The following is a 22,145-nucleotide window of genomic DNA, read 5'->3' as shown; positions in this document are numbered from 1 at the left end:
CTGAAGGTTGTCTGTGTGGGTAATGCGCACATGTGCAGGGGGTGTCATGCACGCTTGCGCAGGTGGGTGGGGTGCTTTGAATTGTGGGCGTGGGCACGCATACATGCGCACTTTTTTTGCACACCTTTACAAAAAGGTTCGCCATCACTGATCTAGTTCATTAATTGTGAATTATGAAAATAGAGAGAATGTGTACATTTAGGGCTTTGCTAACCAAGATAAAGACACACATATCCAGACAATCTGGGTTCACACATCAAAGCATTACTTAGGGTACAATGGGAACAGATGTTTATGGAATCCATTTCACTTATGAAACCCTCCTCCCAAAATGACACCTGGTTTTGACTAAATCACAGAAGACCCAGAGCTGCCTTTGAGGCAAATGAAAGTTCTGTAACACGGCCTTGGAAGATCACTATTTATGGAGGCATTGCTAAAGGTTTCCTCCTAATGTATGAAACTTAAAAGAAAGATTGACTTCATGAACAAAAATTGTCTATTCCTGTGTGTTTGTGTTCCTACTGATGTTCAGCTTTGAAACTTGATTGCAGTATAGATAGCCGATTTATCTTAATCAGAATAGGTACCAAGTTTGAAGGAGTGTAGATACAACTCTCAAGTTGTATAAGAGGGGAGTAAATGTACTGAAGATTCAACCTCTATGCACAGATAGAACCTAAAATGTGATCTGTTCTCCATACAAATCCTAAAACTTGTAGAAATTTGTAAACTTCTAAACCTAAAAGAGAACCCAATTAACAAATGTGTTAAAATAATTGCACTACTTTTATTTATTAAGAAAAAGTTTGAAAATTCAAAAAGATACACAAACTTTTAAGCATCACTGCATTTTCATAGGTTGGCAAATATATTTTTACTTACCAAACACTTCTGGTGTTTCAATGAATGTTTGACAATTGCATGAAAAATAATTTTATTTGAAAAGAGGATGTCTTAAGAGATGTAAAGAGACAATACTTCTTAATATGATCTAGAATAAATATTTTTTTAAAAAAAATACATACCACTAAATTTCCAATCACCATAACCATCATGAAGACTGTAAGGCACATGGCTTGACCTGCAACCTCCATACAGTCCCACATGGTTTCTATCCATTCTCCACAAAGAACTCGGAACACGATCAAGAAAGAGTGGAAAAAATCATGCATGTGCCAGCGAGGGAGTTCACAATCTTTTGCAATCTTGCACACACATTCCTTGTAGCTTTTACCAAAGAGCTGCATACCAACCACAGCAAAAATGAAGACGATGATGGCCAGGACCAAAGTCAGATTTCCCAAAGCACCAACAGAGTTGCCAATAATTTTGATCAGCATATTTAATGTTGGCCAGGATTTAGCCAATTTGAAAACTCGCAACTGAAAAACAAATAAGTAGCCAAAAAAAGTTTAGTAAGTAACAAGATAAATTAGTTAAAAATAACTAGAGGGAGCCAAATTACACTGAAATAAATTGGTATTCATATATTACAACACTGAAATACAACCATCATTATTTAAAAATGAAGACTATTTAATTCATTTTCTTCTGGTGAGACTCCATTATAATTTAGAATTTAAAACTGAAATCCTATTTATATTTAGGAATAACTTTATGAATGGGTTTTACTGATAAAAATCAAATAATTAGTTTCAAAGTAAGGTAAAGATAAAGGTTCCCCTCGCACATATGTGCTAGTTTTTTCTGACTCTAGGGGGCAGTGCTCATCTCCGTTTCAAACCCAAAGAGCCAGCACTGTCCGAAGAGGTCTCTGTGGTCATGTTGCCAGTATGACTAAATGCCAAAGACGCACGGAACCCTTTTACCTTCCCACCCTATTTTTCTATTTGCATTTTTACATGCTTTTGAACTGCTAGGTTGGAAGAAGCTGGGACAAGTAACGGGAGCTCACTCCATTATGTGGCACTAGAGATTCAAACTGCCAACCTTTCTGATTGAGAAGCTCAGCATCTTAGCCACTGAGCCACCACATCCCCTAGTTTCAAAGTGCAACCAACTTTTATTGAACCATATAGCTCATATATGATATTCAAGCTACTTCAATAAAAAAGCTAAGAATCTTAGTTTTATATGTATCCAGGGAGTCCCACCATTGAGAGAAACAACAGAAAATCAGAAGAAGAAAATCAAGGATTTTGCTAAATGATCTTTTTTTTAGCAGAGGTTTCCATTAATTGAATATGCTTCGACATAATTCAAGCTACCTTCCCATTCTTCAACATTTTTTTTGTATCATTTCCCCTTCTGCCATACTACCGTCCCAATCCTTCTGGAACAGATCTGAAAGATTTGCAGTGGTTACCTTCCAGACTCTACCAATGATTGCCATCAGATATAAGCCTCAGAATTTTGAGCATTAAGAAAGAAGAGTATTCGGTTTAGAAATTGTGGTTCAACATCAAAATCAATTAACTTTAGCATCCTGAAAGATGATGTATATATACTTGTATTTGTCAAAGGAAATAATTTACCAGTCTGAATGATCGGAGAACTGAGAGTCCTTCCACATTTGCTAGGCCGAGTTCAACCAAACTAAGGGTAACAATAAAACCATCAAAAATATTCCAGCCTTCTTGGAAATAATAATATGGATCCTTGGCTACTAGTTTAAGAAACATTTCTCCTGTGAAGATTCCAGTGAAAACCTAAAATGGGAAAGGCATATTTATCAATTTCCAAAAGCTTACAAATGTATTTGATAGATTTATTCTGATTTTCTTATTCATTATGTCTTCAAACATGTTGTGTTCTTTAATATCATTTTAAAACAGCACACGGAAACTGAAGGAATGATACTGGAAACTTGCATGAGGTTCTCTCTGCTAATAATTTGTTGATGTTTTGAACAGGAGAACAATGATTTTATCCCACTATCCAAAGCAACTATAAAGATATCTACAAATGTTAGGATTGGATTGTCTTTTATTTCCCTTAGAGCAACACACTGCTCAGATCGGTAATTTGATGGGCAGCAATCAAAGATCAGCTCTAAATGTGTGTGCAGACACAGTTCTATATTTTGTAACAATCTGGAAATGACAATTTTCACCTTTCAGCTTCTTCCCTCAAATACTTGGTGGTAAGTTTTTTCTACTGCTGGTTTTTAACTGCTCCTTTTTGTGTCATTTCAATGTGAGTTTAGTTTTTACTTACATTGATCCCAGTCGGTAAAATAAATTTAGATTACATAGTCTCAGTTTAAAGGCAGTTAGGAAAAGTGACTTAAAATCATCAGCAGTGAAAATTCTGGGAGGAAACTCCACAATTGGCTTGCAATTAGTGCAAGATTGCACTAATAATGGGTAGGTTCCTATATGAACAATGAGAAATTGGAATGTCATAAAGGGAGCTTAATACTCATAAATTTGTTGTGGTACCTTGATATTTGGGTTGCAGTGAGGATCAGAAATAATTTGTAATCTAGAAATTAGGTGAGATGAAGGCTTGATTGAGTTTACTAGGGGCGTATAAATTCAGAAATTTGCTTGTCCAAAAAGTATCAAACTATTACATTGTGATTGTTGCATTATCAATGTACTTTTATTCTAAGTTTCATAAGTATTTTGATTAATAAAATGTGGATATTTTGGTAATTCTGATATTTTACATTTTAAAACTTTCTTTAAAAACATTGTTTCACTTCCTTTGTTATCACACTGAAATCAAACCAGAAAATAAATTCTCTTATTTTGACATATATGGACACAAAATTACTGTACACTGTCTTTTTTTTAAAAAAATTACTCAGTGTATATTGCTAACCATATCTATCCAATCTATCTAATTAAGGGACTCGTTTCTTTTTTTTTAAAGAGATTTTAACTCTTTACTTAGTGCTGTTATTAACATCATTAGAAGAAACATTAATTAAAGGTACAATATTCAAGCTCACCAAGTTTCCAACATTAAGGACTTCCGCAAATCTTTCTGTCATTGGATAATGTTCCATTGCCATGAACAATGTATTTAAAACAATGCAAATTGTAATAGCAAGGTCAACAAATGGATCCATCACTATGATGTTAACAACATGCTTTATTTTCAGCCAATGAGGGCAGCAGTCCCAGATTAAGAAAATGTTTGAAAATTTGTACCAGCAAGGTGGGCATTTCTGTCGTGACTCTTCAAGTTCTGTTTAAAAACAAAGCAAAAGGTTTTCATTGTAACACAAACCAAGAAGTTATCTTTTATTGGTTTTGTTTTTTCAACTTTTAAGTATAAATAAAGAAAAAAGAACAATATCCAGTTATATTGGAAGAGAGATTTGGACATGTGAGAAATATAATATAAATAGTTTTACTACTCTAGGTCTACTCAAAAGAAAGTTAATTCTCGAGATGTAGACCCAGAGTCTCATTGCCATGTCTTCAATTCAGATCACCCTATTTAAAAAGGGATCTCTCAAATTAGAAAGTGGATAATAAAAATCAAACAATTATGTAAATATCAAGATAACATCTTTTTTAAGAAACACTAAAATTTTAGATGGGATTAGTTTAAAAAAGTTATGAGAATAGATGCCAGAGTATAACATTATTATTGTATTATTCTGTTCCATATTATAACCCAAGATCACCAGAGAAAACTTATTAGAAGAAAATTCAGGATAGGCACGTACAGAATTTGGTGCCACCAATATGGTTTTTAGCTCAGATGGCTTTAAAAAGCAATTAAATTTGTGGAAAATAAACTCATTTATGTGTATTAGTCATAATAACTATTTACATGAAAACCATGACATTTGCTTGTCAGGGGTTAGTCGGGAGAACTATTATAATCAGAACTTGGTTTGTGGGCTTTCCAAAGACATCTGGTAATCATTACAGAACACAGGATACTGGGATTTGGTATAGCCCAGCAGAGATCTTCCTATGAAATCGTTCACATACGATAGAAATTCATATATGATGAGGCAACTCCTATGTTAGTCACTATGGAGGTCTGTTTAAAAATTGGTACTGCTTGGAACCAGAAACATGAATTGTTCTTATATTATTGAAGCTTGCTATTGTTATTACAGAATGTAGGATTCCCCCCTCCCCCATTTACACTCACTTGTAAAAAACAATGGTTATTCCTGATATTTTTGTCTGTGTATTCAGCTTTGTGTCTGATCTGTTTGATCATCCTGATCCTAGATTAAAAAAAGTGAACCCCTTGCTAGCGGAATCCCCTGTACCTTCCATAGTGTTTGTGAGTATACTAGCCACACTCATGGCTCTGTCTCTTAGGTTGGGGTCTTCCAAAAAGTCCATAGAAATATGGAAAGAACTCGATCTTCTTTTTTTCAATTCTGTTTCTGTTGTTGTGGCCTGAAAAAACAGAGGGTATAGTGTAAGATCATCCTGAAAATGGCAGTTCAAGATAACAAGTCATACAAAGAATCTCTTATTTTGAAGGCACCCATGCATCATGCTTTTGAATTATGTTTAGTTTTTCATGCCAAACATTTGCTACTTATTGAATTATTAACCTGGTATTTCAGTACACAGTTAGTTAGTTGTAAGAAATGAGTTCTCATTTTGACAATTGCTTCATTGCTATCCTTCTCAAATGACTCTCAAGGAACTTTCCATGATTGTTCAAATTTATTTCTCTAACCCTAACCCTGTCTTGTTTATTGTTGTTAGCTTTGCAAAATCCCACTTACCTATCCATTTCAACCTGAATTTCATTGAGATTTGCATCCACTGCATAGGACTGTCACTGTAGCCTTGGAAAACATATTAAACTTTGCCAAATTTACACCTATATATAACTACAGTTGAGATTTCTGTAAACATCCTCATAGCTTTTTTTTTTTTTTTTAAATGACACTTGGTGGGAGAAAAAATAAATTGCAATTGGTCAGTCATCAGCTATAATTCTATCATCATTTACTTGTGAACATTTCCCATATGTAGGATTACGGCATAAATTCCAGGTTATCAATAAACATTAGATGATGTGGGAAAATAATGATGTGTCACTTGCTTATTTTTTGTATTTAAGATGGACAGCAAGCTTTTCATTCAAGCTTAATCAAAGGAAATGAAAAATAATATCCAGCATTGTCATGCTTCTCCAAATTGGCATAAAAGATCCAATTTTTTGTACAGAGAAAGATAAAATGTCTGTCTAGGACAACACATATTTGGTACACTGCAACTTGAACTGTATGTATAATAACATGGTATTTCGATTAGATATATTTGTTTCATCAGCCTCATGATTTAACATCAGATTAAAAGACGCATGAAAATGCTCAATATAGAAAGTGAAATTTTGGAGTGATTTTACCAATGTTTGGGGAACCAGAACTTTTAGCCATATTGTTTGTATGTTGTAATGATGTTCATGAGACAGAATGTAATCAAATGTTCACAACCAAGGCAGAATCCATATGGCTTCAAAAGAGTTAACTTCCTTTTGGTTACGGAGAAAGATGTTCCTGGCCAGACACAATTAATTCAGAGCCAGATAAATAAGATATGGCAAGGTTTTGTCTGAATATAAAACACACAAAGCAAAATATTTTGCACATTTTCCAGATACTTTTCCCCCACTGTATTGCAAATATTAATGTAATAGACTGATTTTATTAGTAGATTAAAAAAAATATATTACAAGATGCAGGAGCATTCACAGCTTGACCAACCAAGGATCATTCCCAGGGATTCCATTCTGTAGAAACACTGGCTGGTGCATTAAGAAAAGGTCACCATGCCTGAACTATTTAAAACTTCCTTACATTGTCATCAGTAGCTGGTTTATCTATTATCACCTCTGGCAGAAGCTGTCCAACAGGCGATGTAGGAACAGATGGTCCACCAACCAAGGAAACCACCCCATTGCAATCCACAGTGCTGTGCATCTTCCCATTCACTGGAAACACTGCCAGCATCCTGGATGACCTACTGGCCTGACTAATGTTACTGTTGCGCCGTTCACCATGTCTGCGCGGCACAAAAAGAGAATCTCTTCTGCTATCATTATCTTCAAAAGTGCTGTGTTCATCATCAGCAAAGTCATTCTCTGATCCTATATCCTTTGCTCTACCTCTGAAGCTGAAAAGGCTTGTTCTGCTGTTGCGCCGTGGGGAAAATAGTGAGCCACGCATGCTCAGCAAAGACTGCAAGAAAAGACAAATGGATAGAAAGTTAGCAGACTATCCTGACCTCCACCGTTAAGAAGAAAGGATTCTCTTCCCCACACATATATACAGAACAGGAATGGGTTCCAGCAGCCGCTACTGCCGGTTCGCTTGTGGTTGCACAGCACGCACACACCTGCTTGATGTGTGGGCATGCGCAGTACTATAAAAATACTTCTGTCCACGCACAGAAGCCAAACATAAGATGGTGGTGCTTATGGTGCTGCTGGGAGAACAGGTTCAGGGGCGTGGCAGGCATGGGTCGCTTCCCGTTCCGACAATCCAGGTCGCCAAATCATTATTGGTTCAGCCAGACCAGTTCAAACTGGTAGGAACCCACCACTGATACAAAATGCAAATATAGCCTCAGACAGTCCGTTTTTATGAGAGATCTTACTCTTAAGAGTTCCTATCTTTGCATTTCACTGAGTTCGTGCTACTGAAAGAGGGAAACCTGAGGCAAAAACCTTCAAATATCCAATAATTCAATATTTATTAAAACTCTCCTTCCCAAATACCTGAGATAAAATTTGGCTTACTACCTGTGCTAGGGCTTCAAATTTTATCCATGATTACTAAGGAATAAGGCCATCTAATTAAATATGATTGATTTATTCTTCTAACTAAACATGCATCTGAATATCTCTTTTGCATAAAGGTCTATAGAAAAAGGTCAGGGCACTACAAACTTGTTGAATGTTTAAAAATGTAAATAGGTTTTTGGAATTGGGAGTTTCCAACTCATTGGTATCAATTAAAACATCGTCTTCCACTATCTCTATGAATGCCTTGGCTTATCTTGATTCTCAATATCTAAAATTATTTGCCTGCAATACAATGTATTTCTTTGATACTAATGTTAAGGATTATGATCTGCTGCCACTGAATCTATTACCAAAGTAGACTTCATAAGTTTCATGACTTCATGACTGAACCATAAGAAGCATGACAAAATTATTAGGAGTTAGTGTAAACCCTTAGTACATTATTTCAAAGAATGATTTCAACAACTCTGAAGTTTGTATTTCATGAAAAATTAACTCTCTGAAACAAGGGTCTCCACTACTAGTTCACGGACCATTTGGAACTGGTCCACACAAGCGGCGAGCCCGCACAGCCCCGTGAGGTTCCACTCATACAAGCAATGGGTGCTTGCGCTTGGACGCAAAACCCCACTTTCATGCCGCTTGCACAAAACCATACGCTGGTCCACCAAGCTAGAAAGGTTGGGGACCACATTCACCCTAGACTTAAAAACAAAAGCTTTCAACCTCCCAGTAGCAAACATGAATGAACAGAAGTGTTTTGTAAAAGATCTGTCCCTTTCAGACAGCATAACAAGACTGTACTTTTACCAGAGACAATAATGCTCGAGTTCCATAGTCATCACAGTTTATGAACCACAGTGGCACAGTGGTTAGAGTGCAGTACTGCAGGCTACTTCTGTTGACTGCCGGCTGCCTGCAATTTGGCAGTTCAAATCTCAACAGGCTCAAGGTTAACTCATCCTTCCATCCTTCTGAGGTGGGTAAAATGAGGACCCAGATTGTTGGGGGCAATATGCTGACTCTGTAAACCGCTTAGGGAAGGCTGTAAAGCACTGAAAAGCAGTATATAAGTCTAAGTGCTATTGCTATTACCTGATGGGGAGAAGAATGCTTCCGTTCTAGTGTTAACCTATTCCCTTCAATAGAGAATCGGCAACCTTTTCTCCTGAAACTTTCTTCAGATTCAGATCTATGAAACTCATCTTCATCTTTTTCCTCTCCACCACATTGTTCTTTTTGTTTTCTCTTCTTCCTTCTATTTCTTCTTTCTTTGGCACTCTTGGAACTCAATTTTGATGTTTCAGATGAGCTTTCTGAATGTCCCCCCGTTCCACCTCTTATGCTGGGATCTTTAGATTCTGCAGATGCAGTTGCTGCAGCAATCGCCGCTGCCTGCCAGGAAGCATTAGTTGCATTGGTATATTTTATTGGTTTTATGAAAAGAGCAGCTTTCTTAATTTTAACATGAAAAATCCACAAGGAAAAAACAATGCATAATGTAATATTTAAATTAAAAACAAAACAAAACAAAAAGAATATTTATTGTTGTCTTGCACTTAGACTTAAAATATTACTATATTTCATTCATTGGCCTAATTTAAGAAATGTGATGCTAAGTAGTCTTTCTTAAACCAGATAAAAACACAAGAAGGCATTCATGACACAAAGAGTTCCAATTCAAGTTCTCCACCAACTTAGCTCATCCAGGCATCCCCATCCTAGGTCCATATTTAGATGATCTCCTTTTCATAGGTCTGAAGTACTAGGTTTCTGTCACTTAAAATGTGCACCCACTCTTTTGGCCTTCCCACAGATATTGAAGAGATGGCTGGGTCAACTAGCCTGGGGCCCCAGTGGGGACATGGCACTTTAGATGTGGCTAATGGATTAGAGAACACCCCACTTTCTACCTTTGCACACTTTGCTCTCTCCCTCTTCATTTGGTTCAGTTTTATTTAGCTGCATTTTAAATGTAAGATCCCCCATTTACTGTTTTAATGTTTTCAGTGAATTTTCATTGCATGTCTGTAAGTTGCCTAGATTCACACCCCTGGCATGATGGAGTATCATCAAGCGTTTGTTCCATATTTGGGAGGCTCTGGGCAAAGTGATTTTGGTGTCCTACTTGTCGTGGTGTCCTTTGTCCCCGTGGCAACAACTATAAAGAAACACCTGGAATCATCTCAGCTGGTGCCACAGTATGAATGGCCTTATGATGAAGGTGATCTTCATTTTAGGCTCCCTACCAGCATTTCTAATACTGTGCCATTTTGAAGCAACAATAAATTAATGGTACTGGGATGCAAACAGCATCTGCACCCTATCTTACTAGAGCGGACTTGCTGTGCTTTTCTCAAGGCTAAGGGACCGCTATTTTCCGTGGCTGCTCGTACCAGGGCTCTTGAGCTCATTTAAGCTGATTAAGACCAAAAGGAGCCACATAGTTTCTGCTAGGGAGTATGACAGCATTCAAGTTTCCCCAGCATTGATAGGTTTATTTGTTTAGTAAATTTATATGGCCACCCGTCTCAAAACAATGGCTCTGGTCTGCCTACAAGAATAAAAACCAACAATAATTAGAACCACAAACCACATCACAAATGGCTGAAGACACAAAAATCAATTCCAGGCTGCAATTAAAAACAAACAAACACAATATTAAACTGATCAACCAGCAGAGCCTGTTTAACTTCCTGTCACAAACACCTGAGCTGGGACAACTGGAGATTAAAATGATAACCTACTCCCCACTTCCAGCTAAGTTGCACTGGCAACAATGATGAATAGTTGCCCATGAATAGGCCTGTGCAAAAATGGCACTTAGTAAATTACTAGGATTGAAACCCAATGCATGTTTACTAAGAAGCAAGCACTTTTTAACTCCCTGTAGAATATATTTAGGTTGGAGTGTAGGTACATAAAGTATCTCATTTTGCACATATACAGTACCTATAGGGCTATGCAAACCAGCTGCACTCTTTCAATCCCAATGGACACTTAGGTAACAAAAGTTTTATTAAAACAAAGGCGACTTGCATTCAGGGGAAAATACTGTTGTATCTGCAACTTGCACAAGCTGCAAACAGAGAGAGAATACATATTGTATCTCATCTTAAGCAGGCTGAGAACACTCTCAATCCACAAATCCAGAGGGAGAGAGGTGAGTTTTGGATCATCTACCAGTCTCATTTTATCCCAACTCTTTTTCCTGGGATTAGAAAAAGAGTCCATCCTTTTACAACCAAGCAAAAATTGCTGGACTGAGGCAGGTAAGAGGTGAAATGCATAATGTCCCAAACAGCCTCCACTGCATAGCTGAATTCTCCCTAAGTCTAATATTGTTTATTTCATTGCCCAAGCTTTGTAACAATGTGTACAGATAATCCTCATTTAGTAACTGTCTTGGATAGGGACCGTTCACAAATACAACAGTTGTATATAGTAATTAAAAATCAATTTCTAATCAGTGCATACTCTTAACTGACAATATGTTGGGGTGAGATAACCCTGGCATTGCTGCACAAGAAGACTTTAGCTAAATGAGAAAGTAGCAACCAGCAATCTTTGCAATCTCTCTCTCTTTCCATTTCTTTCTCTCTCTCTGTCAAGTGGTTTGCTTAGCGACCATTTTGCTAGAGGTAATTGTAGTTGCTAAATGAGGACTACCTTCAGTCTTATATGAGCACACCAGGTTGTACATAGGGGTATTACTTTTTATTTTTATTAAAAGTTTTAATGAGTTTTACAATTATATAACTTTCCCCTTCCCTCCCTCCCCTCAATCCCACATCCCCTCCCCCCTCCCCCCCCAACCTCCCAGAGCAAATACAGGGTATAAACATTTAGCAACCATACACTAAAATAAACTAATTAACTTTAGGATTTTCCCTCGCTTGTACACTTTCTTTTACTTCTTTTGTGGGTTATAACATTAACTTGAAACTCAGTTGAAATCTCCTATTTATTTCTTTTAATGGAGACTCCAGGCAATAAATGAGTTAATTGTAGCCAATTTAACAGTTTTATTCTAGCATCTGAATTATTATTTTGGGGTTTTTTTCTCTGCGAGTAAACTGGAGTATTGTTGGATAACCCTAAACCTATAAGCAAATATGAGAACTGTACAATTCCGCTGCATAAATTTCCAGGTGTTGGAATAGACTCTTAGCACTGGTCATGCTGGCTGGGCTGAAGAATGTTGTTAAAGTTCAACAATATCTGGAAAATCATGCTTCTCATCCATGTTTTAAAGAGTAGCAGTTCTCTGTTAGGCTGATATCAACTTGCTATATTCCTCCATAAGCTTATTTATTGTACATTTAAAGCCAGCTACACATTTTTCCTATCAAAAATATACCTGAACCCCTTCTTGATGTTTTTTCAGCTGTTCCAGCATCTGTTGGAACTCTGCCTCTTTCTGCTCAGCTTCTTCCATGGTGGCTTGATTCTGCTCTTCATAAGCCATGGCAACAACAGCCAGGATCAAGTTGATCAGGTAGAAAGAACCCAAGAAAATCACCAGGACAAAAAAGATCATGTACGTTTTGCCAGCAGCACGTAGAGTCTGGGAAAAGCCAATAACAGTTGACGTTTTAAAACAAATATATATATATATAAATGTGATACTCAAGCATCATGCCATTTATGCTTGAATAACTCATTTAACATTCTTTTGAAACTGGTATGCTTAAGATATTGCTACCTAAATAATTCTCTCTCACCAGCTGATAAAGATTTTCCCAGAAATCCTGAGTCATCAGTCGAAAGAGAGACAAGAAGGCCCAGCTGAATGTATCAAAACTTGTATAATCGTAGTTTGGATTCCTTCCAGCTTTTATGCAAAAATAGCCTTCTGGACATTGACTGAAATAAACAAATAAATACAAGTGCGTTCATTAATGCTAGTGAAATACCTACCATGTATAGAATTCATGCTTGCCTACATTCCCATATTAGTCTAATAATTTTTTTTTAAAGTTTGCCTTAACATTTATTTTTCAAGGTCAAATCTATTCCTTTTAGTTTACAATTTTAATGCCCACATTTTTTCAAATAATTCAAATAAGGCACTGTATTATTTTCACAAATTGATTATTTGTGCAGAGTTTTGGTCAATAAACATTCTTTTTCCTGGCCATCTACATTCCTAATTCAGAGAAAAATAACTGACTTTCATTTCATAAATTACTTAAAAATATAAAATTAGATAAATTCATATTCAAATACTTAATAAGCATCTTTCTCCCTATACATGCTTGTTGTTTTTTCTCATTATTGAGACAATTTTGCATGGGAAACAGCTCCTTCAGAAACAGACTGGAATTCTGGATTTTTCATGACACTACTACCTTCTTTTTCGTCTCTTTCTTATTTATTTAATCATGGAGAAAATCTATGTGATTGCTAGGAATTGAAAATAACTTGACGGCATATAACCAATCAATCGACTATTTATTTCCAATGCTACACAATTAAATAATTACAGAGCTTACCATAGTAAACATTAAACTTGTATCTGAGCAAATTAGTCCCAATGTATAAGGCAGAACATATATTAAATCAATTATAATGTACAGGTCAATATCAAAACCTGTTGTAGCTATTGTAAAAGTTTGGTAATAGGTCTTACCCTGCGTCAGAACTGTTACCACAAAGCAAAGCATCATTTTGTCCTTCCAAAAAATAAAAATTATCTGTGTGAATAAAAAAAATTAAAAACAGTTAGCAATCCTAACCCAATCTATATCTACTTTGCCCAATGACCCTTCATTCCTGCAATAATTCTACCAGCAGTTCCTATGCAAACAGCAATTAAGTAACAATTGTAACAGGTGCCTGTGCAGATGGACTTAACAAGGAACTCAAATAAAAAGTAGATAAGGTTGAATGGTTAAAACGAGAGCATGATATAAAACTAATTCACAGGGACCATTAAAATTGTTATGGCCTACAAGTGGTTCTACCTGCATATGTTCTATTCAAGAGAGTTTTGCAAGCTTATTTTCATAGTAGCAAGAAGCCAAGGATACCTGCATTCTCATCTCCAACTAAGCCAAAGCACTCGGAGACTAGACCAGTTGAATTAAATGCAGTGATACTTAAGAGGCAAAAGAAAACTTTTCAGACTTTGCAGATCTGGTCCTCTTAGCTGTTGTAAACCTATTTGTTCTTGAGTTGCAAATAAGTTTGATTTTTGATTGAGAAAAGGACTTTTCCCAACTTCTCAATCTTAGTAGGATCCTCCAAATATTTAACTCCAAGTTGTGAGAAACCTTGAAGATCTACTTAAAAAGTACTAGGCCAATCTCCTCCCACCATTTTTAATTTTGTTTCCAACTTCATTAGACATTTTTCATCCTACCATAGTATATAGAGGCAAACAACAAAAAGCCAGGTTAAAAGCCACAAGAATCAAATAATGAATATTTTTTTTAAAAATAACTTTACTTCCTAACCCATTTATGCAGCTAGCAGCTAGCATGGAAACCCAAAAAGCCAAAGGGATCATTGAACTAATCAACTTATTCAAGGTACAAATGGCTCAAATATCCTACTTCTAACACATTATATGAAGACCTAGCTCTCTGGAGAAGGCTGTGATGCTGGGAAAGGCAGAATAAAATGGAAGAGGGCAACCAGAAAGAAGGCAGATAAACTCAGTTACAATGGCAATAGGTGTACTATGGGAAGATCTGAAAAACCAAGGTAGGGATAGATTGTTAGAGAGAATATATAGTGACAGTTCACTATTTAAATTATTTTATTGCCTATGTATTTTCATTCTGATTTTATGTGGCAAGGTAAACTACCCTAGCATAAATGTTTATGACAGGAGAATGGACATGTCTTTCAAAAATAAAATATATAATGTTCAAAGAGACTCACTTACTGATTTTTACAATGGCAAATTTAAGACAATAGAGAACATAGCTTGGATAAATCAAGCTGAGTAGCTTGGGAGGATGGGCATGGACAACATTTCATAATTTGATAGAGTACAGCATCTTCCATCTTATTGTATCTTAACACTGTCAATAAATCTGAACCATAATTGTGCAATATCAAGGAATGCCATTAGAAACCCCCCCCCCCTGAAAAAGTATATTCTTACTTTCATCTTGTATGTATGCATTCCAGTCAAATTGGGTAGCGTTCAATGTACTGTTTTCTCCAAATGTAGCATTAAATATATCAGTATCATTATCTGTAGCATTTGGTGGATTCCAATACAAGCATTTATGCCTCAAGTTGCCCATGAACAGCTGGAGTCCTATGAGAGCAAAGACACTCAGACAAAATACTGTCAGAATCATCACATCGGATAGTTTCTTCACAGACTGAATGAGAGCTCCCACAATTGTCTTCAGACCTGGAAGCAGAAGAACATCTTGAGTTCAAGTGAAAAGACAGATGGGAAAAAGAAATCACAACAAAATGGTGACAACCCCCCCCCCTCAGTAATGTTAAAGAAACCCTCATGCAGAAGCTCAAATCAATGGCCCTGTTGGTTTGTGAACTAAAATTTTAAATGGTTCTGTCACTTGTGGCAATGTATTTTGTGAGAATGAGGCCCAGAAGTTTATGCTCCTTGAAATTGTGGATGAAAATGTATTGTGCTTTTTTAAAACAAAGAATAACTTGTTTTAATGATAAAACAAGTGTGTGTGCTATCATGCTTTTTCCCTCACAAAGGAAATTTTCCAATCACACTAAGCCTAAGCACGTTACACCAAAATAAGGAATATGGCTATCAGTGCAGCTCGCTCCAGCATAAACACGTTTAGGCATATGGATTGGAATGGATTAATGACTTTTTTTTTTAACTGCCAACTTCTCTTGCCCCAAACCATCAGATTTATAATGCCTTATTCTTCCCTTGAATCAAATTAAGGTAGAAGAAAATGAAATTGGAAAAATAATAGTCTCTTATGCATACCCTCTCTTTCTCTCAGCTCTTATATATCTTACTCTGTTATATTTGACTAATTTCAAATATTTCATGATGCCAAATAATGATTCAGACATGAGTTCCATTAAAGTATTAAGGACAAACATCGTTTTCCATTTTGCAGGTAAAAAAACAGATGGCTAAACCAAGATTGCATGGTTATGCTTTTGTCACAGGTTGACCTCAAAGCTTGACATTCTGTGATGCAAATCACACAGGCCGTGTTCTGCAGCATGTCATGCAACAATGTGTTAAACGCAAAGGCTGATTTCAAAAATGAATAAGCAAATGGCAAAAAGCAAAGGATCACAAGATTAATTTCTTTTCAGTACATGATTCCTGCTTTTTTTCTTCTTCTTGGTTTTTTTAAATGAGTGAGCAAGCAACGAGGCTTATGGTGAAAAAAATGTATTTTCAATTCCCATGGAGTTCTAAAAAGTCAGCCTCTGGGTTTAACCTAGCTCTCACCTGGGATGACTGATATTGTTTTCAATGCCCGGAGAACTCTGAATGTTCTCAGTGCTGAGACATTACCCAGGTCCACAAACTCTGTCACATATCTGTAATAGGGGAGTTCACACACAAACACAAGGACAGGATAAAAAGGAACAGTTGGACAGATACAAGGGACCTAACACCTTACACCACTTACATCTTACCTGGGATTACAGAAATAGTTTTCAAAGCTCTCAATACTCTGAAAGTTCGAAGAGCTGAAACATTGCCTAGGTTTACAAATTCTGTTATATACCTGTAGAATTAAACCACAGTTATTCAGAATTGAGGTAGACTTCACTGTACTTACTTGGGGGCTTCATCAAGACCCCTTGGTAACTTTAGGGGAAAAATAAATATCAACATCTTCTATTAAGAGCTTTTAACAATGATCAGTTTATACCGCAGAACAATATGTACCCAGGGACCTCAGTATGAACATCTATGCCCTTCATATAAAGTAACAGAAGCTATATTGGTCCATTAGAAAAAAATAGCTTTCTTTTGATCAATCCAAATGACACAACAATTGAACAAGCTACCATGTTCTCCAAAATTGTTCGTTATGTCGGATATTTAAAAAAATGAATGAGAAAGGATGATAATCATCATCGTCATCATCATCATCATCATCATCATCATCATCCCAATATTAGGCCAGACATTACAGCCTGTATGAATGTATCAGAATTAAGTTCAATCCATGGAAGGTTTGAACATTTTAAGAAAAAGCAAGGGATTGTGCCTCTTGGCAGAGAGGGGAGGGGGGGAATCAACCATTCTTGCATCAAGAAACTTAATTCATAATCTTGGGTGCTTGAAAAACATTTTTCCCCCCTGTTAGAAAGCTGAAATATACAGATTTTGATTCTCGGACACCTACTCTATTAATGTACTATGTATTCTACATTATTAGATGCTGTTCCAGTTACTTTGCTGTATGAATGCACTTACATGGTTTCACAAACAAAAGCAGAACACTATTATTGTCCTCAAATCAAGCAGGCAAGAGAAAAAATAGCAAATGAGGCGATCTTAATTATTGTATATATGCTGTAATTACAAACAACAACGGTGACATAAGAATATATTGTCTGCTCTGTTTTATTTTATCCAGAAAAAATAAATTAGCTCAATAGTTGGACTGACTAATACTATTGAAAATGTATTGGTCATAATGTTATCATGATCCTTAATTGATTAAAGCATATTTTAATTACAATAGCCTCTATGCTCCAGTATATTATGTTGGAGTACATAGAAAGATAGATATCAATATATGTCAATAAAAAGAGGGTGGAATAAAAAGGAATGGAAAACTTACGCAAATGTAATGACAGTGAAATCGAGCCAGTTCCAGGGATCTCTGAGGAAGGTGAAACCATCTATACAAAAGCCCCTTGCAATTATTTTTATAAGGGATTCAAAGGTATATATTCCTGTGAATGTATATCTGGTAAAAACAAAACAACATATTCATTCTTAATGCAAATGGTTTTTAAAAACTCAGAGAAGTCAGAATTGCCACCCTAGATCTTACAAGCCTCCCGCCCCGCTTTGTGGGTAATATGAGGACTTCTTCCCATATTATTGAAGAAATCAAAAGCACCCATAGAAAAAAAGCCCATGCTTTACTCTCCACTTCCTAGACATTAAGGTAACACATATGTGGGAAGAAACCATATGATGGCCCCATGCATTGCATGCAACACTGCAAGAACACAAGAAGCCTTGCTGTATTTTCCTGCATGCAGAGACTTAACAGTATAAGAAGAGGCTTGGCTCCACTCAAACTTTACATGAGAAGCTACATGGCATAAAGGTGGTAGCCTCTCCTTCACAGACACTCACAAGCACACTGTTTTTGAACATGAAAATATTGCTAATCCTTCAATAATCAGCCTAGCCTATTTTCTGAACTCTATACCCTTTAACATCTTGTGAGACTAAAGAATACATTATGGGAAGATTTTGTGAAGTGCCACAGGAAGGTTTTTGGAATGGAAGATGATCAAATCAGTTGGATACATGCAGATTTTCGCTTATTAAAGTTCACTAGATTACAGCTATGCTATACATATGTTGTACATGAGAATGCATATGAGCTTATTCTATTAGGTCGTCTACATCCCACAAAAACACATTCAAACATGCAATTAAGAATAATATTGCACTTACTCTACATTCTTTGTCCACTCAGGGGGGTTACTTAAGGTCATAAATACACAGTTGGTCAAAATAGTGCACATAATGAGCATGCTGAATAATGTGAGTTATATTATTAAGGAACATAGAGTAATGGTTTTTTTTACAATGATAAATAAATGCGTCTTAAGATTGTTCTGTTTTAATTAAATATGTATGTCTGATAATATAGTTACAATTAAGGGATAATGTATGGTATATAAATTTCTAAAGGGCTAGGACTATATCATATATAAGTAAAATAAAAGCAATTGAGATGAAAGAAAGTTCCATTTGATTCCATAGCAAACCTCTGAATATTTGTTTTTATTTTTAGAAATGGGCAAAAGTATAATTAACAAACTGATGCAGATGGAATAAAGAATCCAGTAACAGGATACAAAAAACATCATGATATATAAAAGGTATATAATAATGCTTTCCAAAATGAATAGAATACAGAGTTTTGCCAGCAGATCTAGAGGACAACACGAGCCAACAGATGGAAGATGTCAATGTCATTCTATACAGGATATGAATACCAGAGAAACAGGGCAAATATTTGTACAATATCTGTTACTTCAAATTTCCAAGAAAATAATATCTTCCAAACACAGAATAAAGTCATATATGGAAAGGGGGATGCCAGGCGTTCAAGCTGATTTTAGAAAAGTTTGAGGAACAAGAGACATTTATTGTTGACACCTAATGGATAATTAAGAAAGTCAAAGAATACCAGAAAGAAACTAGTAGGTGCTTCACTGATTGCAGAAAGACCTTCAATTGTGTTGATTGTGTCAAGCTGTGAAATATGCTTAGGAGAATGGGAATCCTACAAGATTTCATCAATCAACCATAAAAGAACCAACATTCAAGAAATATGCTATAGTTTGTGTAGAAACATATTGAAGGCCTTGGAAAAAATATTATGTGTTGTGCCATGTCTATACCTACAAGAATCAGAATTGTGCAGGCAATATTATTCCCTGAGGCATTTTATAGAAGCAAAGGTTGGACTTTGAAGAAGTAGGATAAAAAGAGAAATAGGATAAAAAGAGTATTGATGCTTTTGAAGTTTGATGCTGGAAAAGATTCCCGAGAATACCGTATTTCCCTGAAAGTAAGACAGGGTCTTATTTTCTTTTGATCCCCAAAATAAGCATTTGGCCTTATTTTCAGGGAGGTCTTATTATTTTTGAGGTGCAGGAGGCGGCGAGCATGGTCACCTCATGGCTGCTGCTGTGTTGCAATATTTTCGGGGAGTGCTTATTTTCAGGAGAGAGCTTATTTTAGCGAATGCGCTCAAAAGCCCAATTGGGCTTATTATCCGAGGGAGGTCTTATTTTCAGGGGAAAAGGGTACAGGGATAGCCAAGAAAATGGATCACAGAACAAATCATCCAGTGTTCTCATTCCAGGCACAGATGATCAAGCTCAAATTATAACCATTGTTTGGACATATTATGGAAAGCTCCTTTGGGAACCCCATAATATTGTAAAGATTAGAAGAAAGGAAGAGGATGACTACCAGCAGAGAAGTAGAGATGGATTTCATTACATCAACAACTAGTGTATCATTAGGAACTCTGGATGACCAGATTAGGGACAGATCATCCTGAAGAGGTTCTATCTGGAGTATATTGCTGCAAGGGTCAACATCACACTGATGGCACACGATCAATTAATTTTCAACAAATGATTTTAATAGCAATGCATTTTGAAGAAAGAGCTATGACACATACATACTGACTCTTGTACATTATTTGCAGCCTCAGCATCTGAATACTTATGTTTACAACTAATGAGGAATGCTTATGTCTTCCAGAAAAGAAAAAGAGGTTCTGCTATTTAGATATTCCTGGTTTATGCCAAAATGCAATTACTAATAAAATTAATATTAAAACATAAGCATTTACTTATTATACTGCACTATCCTGGTTGAATGGTAGCACCAAAAACTTTGGATTTTCAATGAAATTCTAATATCCAGTGTGAAAGACATCCTAATTGTATTTCCAACTCCTGTTTTGCCTTAGCCACAAAACACAATCAGGATTCTGTTCACATAAGAAGCAATATAGAAAATATAGAAAGCTGCATTTGGTGCCAGTTATGGACAGTTATTGACTATCTGATAAGAGACAAATCCTTTTTGGGACAGGCTTGAGAAATGCTGGTGTGTGGTTAGGGGTCTGGGATAAAGGATTTAACCAACTTCCAAACTGACTGAGTAACAAGTTGGGGATGCACTACATGGGTAACCTACAACTAAGCTATTTCTGAAGACAAGTCTACCAGAATTCTGAATGCCCATGTATCCTATTTTCATCACCTACAATGAAATGAAATTAAGTGCCAGAGAGACATTTCATACCACTGTGCGTGCCAGTAGAAGGTGGAAAATCTCAATTTCAGAGATGGGCAGAGGTTGCCCTTGTAGTGGGCAAGGTTGGTTTCACACATCTTCAATAAATAGTTGTAGGATGTTTTTGCCTGGAGTAAGCAGGACATGTAGATGAGCTCTTAGTGCATTTTATAATGCAAAAAATATTCTTTGCACTCAATTCTATGCAATATGTTTTGCCTAATGATATTCTATTATTTTTATCAACTAGATGATAAATGTTTATACTAGGCTCTATTTATGACAAATCTGCCCAACAAACCTGCAAACTATCCATTTCTGGCTAGTATAATTCATACCATTCAGATATTGAAAGCATAAATTTGAATATATTGAATACAGACAATTTTGGAAATTCTTATTTATATCACATGCAGAGAATTAGAAGATTTAAGTATCGTGTTCAATAATTTATTTTATCAGCTTTTTTTCCAAACAGCCATCCTGTAAATATGCCTAACAACCAGTTTCTAAAAAAAAATTCCCAGAAATAATGACTTATTATCAGACTTTATAATACTATATTTAATGAAAAAATATAACATATACAGGTAGTCCTCGACTTACGACCACAGAACCCAAGGTTTCTGTTGCTAAATGAGACATTTGTTAAGTGAGTTTCACCCCATTTTACAACCAAACCTGCCGTAGTTGTTAAGCAAATCACTGCAGTTGTTAAGTTAGTAACTAGTAAGTTAAGTGAATCTGGCTTCCCCATTGACTTTGCTTGTCAGAAGACTGTAAAAGGTGATCATATAATCCTAGAATGCTGCAACCGTCATAAATATGAACCAGTTACCAATCATCGGATTTTGATCATGTGACCCTGGGGAATCTGCAATGGTTGTAAATGTGAAAAATGGTCATAAGTCACTTTTTCCAGTGCCATTGTAACTTTGAATGGTCGTTAAACAAACTATTGTAAGACAAGGACTACCTGTATATATGACAATGGTTTGATGAAATCCATTCCAGTTTACCATTGATAAGTTTTAGTGGACAATTTTGAAAATCTAAGAACTTAATACATTGAGATAATTTAGATTGTGATTCTGTGATCACTTACCTAGAAATCTTTGGAATCCATTAAACTTACTACACAGTAAACCTGTACAAGGACTTTTAAAGGACTGTAGTAAGGCAAAATACTGAGAACTTTTCAAACACTCGTGACTATGCTTGAAGCCCATCAAAGAATTGGGAGTTTAAACAGAATACCAAGATGAGCATTCTTGAAGGATCCTGGCATAAGAAAACACTCAATTTTGTAAACATTTTCACATTACAGGCCAATACTTCATAACAGGGAACTGCATCAATACAAGTGAAAGTAGGCATATCTTTCCATGGTAGGCACAAACAATGCTCATTCCCAGAATGCACCTCGCTCTTGAGGCCATTTGTTTAT

The 22,145-nt window shown here is 36.0% G+C and overlaps 1 protein-coding gene across 1 annotated transcript in view; it reads right to left on the bottom strand.

Moving 5' to 3' along the window:
• The window catches only part of LOC116508074 (sodium channel protein type 1 subunit alpha), a 59,747-nt gene that overhangs the window by 31,111 nt on the left and 6,491 nt on the right, over positions 1-22,145 (bottom strand). The window contains exons 3-15 of the mRNA XM_032216541.1: positions 18,329-18,418; positions 17,475-17,603; positions 16,124-16,215; positions 14,819-15,076; positions 13,337-13,400; positions 12,429-12,570; positions 12,065-12,271; positions 8,800-9,099; positions 6,758-7,138; positions 5,207-5,339; positions 3,920-4,158; positions 2,499-2,672; positions 1,029-1,385 (exon numbers count right to left, since the gene is read on the bottom strand). Of these exons, the coding sequence (XP_032072432.1) occupies positions 1,029-1,385; positions 2,499-2,672; positions 3,920-4,158; positions 5,207-5,339; positions 6,758-7,138; positions 8,800-9,099; positions 12,065-12,271; positions 12,429-12,570; positions 13,337-13,400; positions 14,819-15,076; positions 16,124-16,215; positions 17,475-17,603; positions 18,329-18,418 (2,566 nt within the window). The remainder of the gene's footprint in view (positions 1-1,028; positions 1,386-2,498; positions 2,673-3,919; positions 4,159-5,206; positions 5,340-6,757; positions 7,139-8,799; positions 9,100-12,064; positions 12,272-12,428; positions 12,571-13,336; positions 13,401-14,818; positions 15,077-16,123; positions 16,216-17,474; positions 17,604-18,328; positions 18,419-22,145) is intronic.

The sequence above is a fragment of the Thamnophis elegans genome, chromosome 1 (assembly GCF_009769535.1).
Source record: "Thamnophis elegans isolate rThaEle1 chromosome 1, rThaEle1.pri, whole genome shotgun sequence".
Classification (NCBI taxonomy): Eukaryota; Metazoa; Chordata; class Lepidosauria; order Squamata; family Colubridae; genus Thamnophis; species Thamnophis elegans.
Note: the sequence above shows the minus strand (reverse complement) of the source record. Positions and strands in the feature narration are given on the sequence as shown.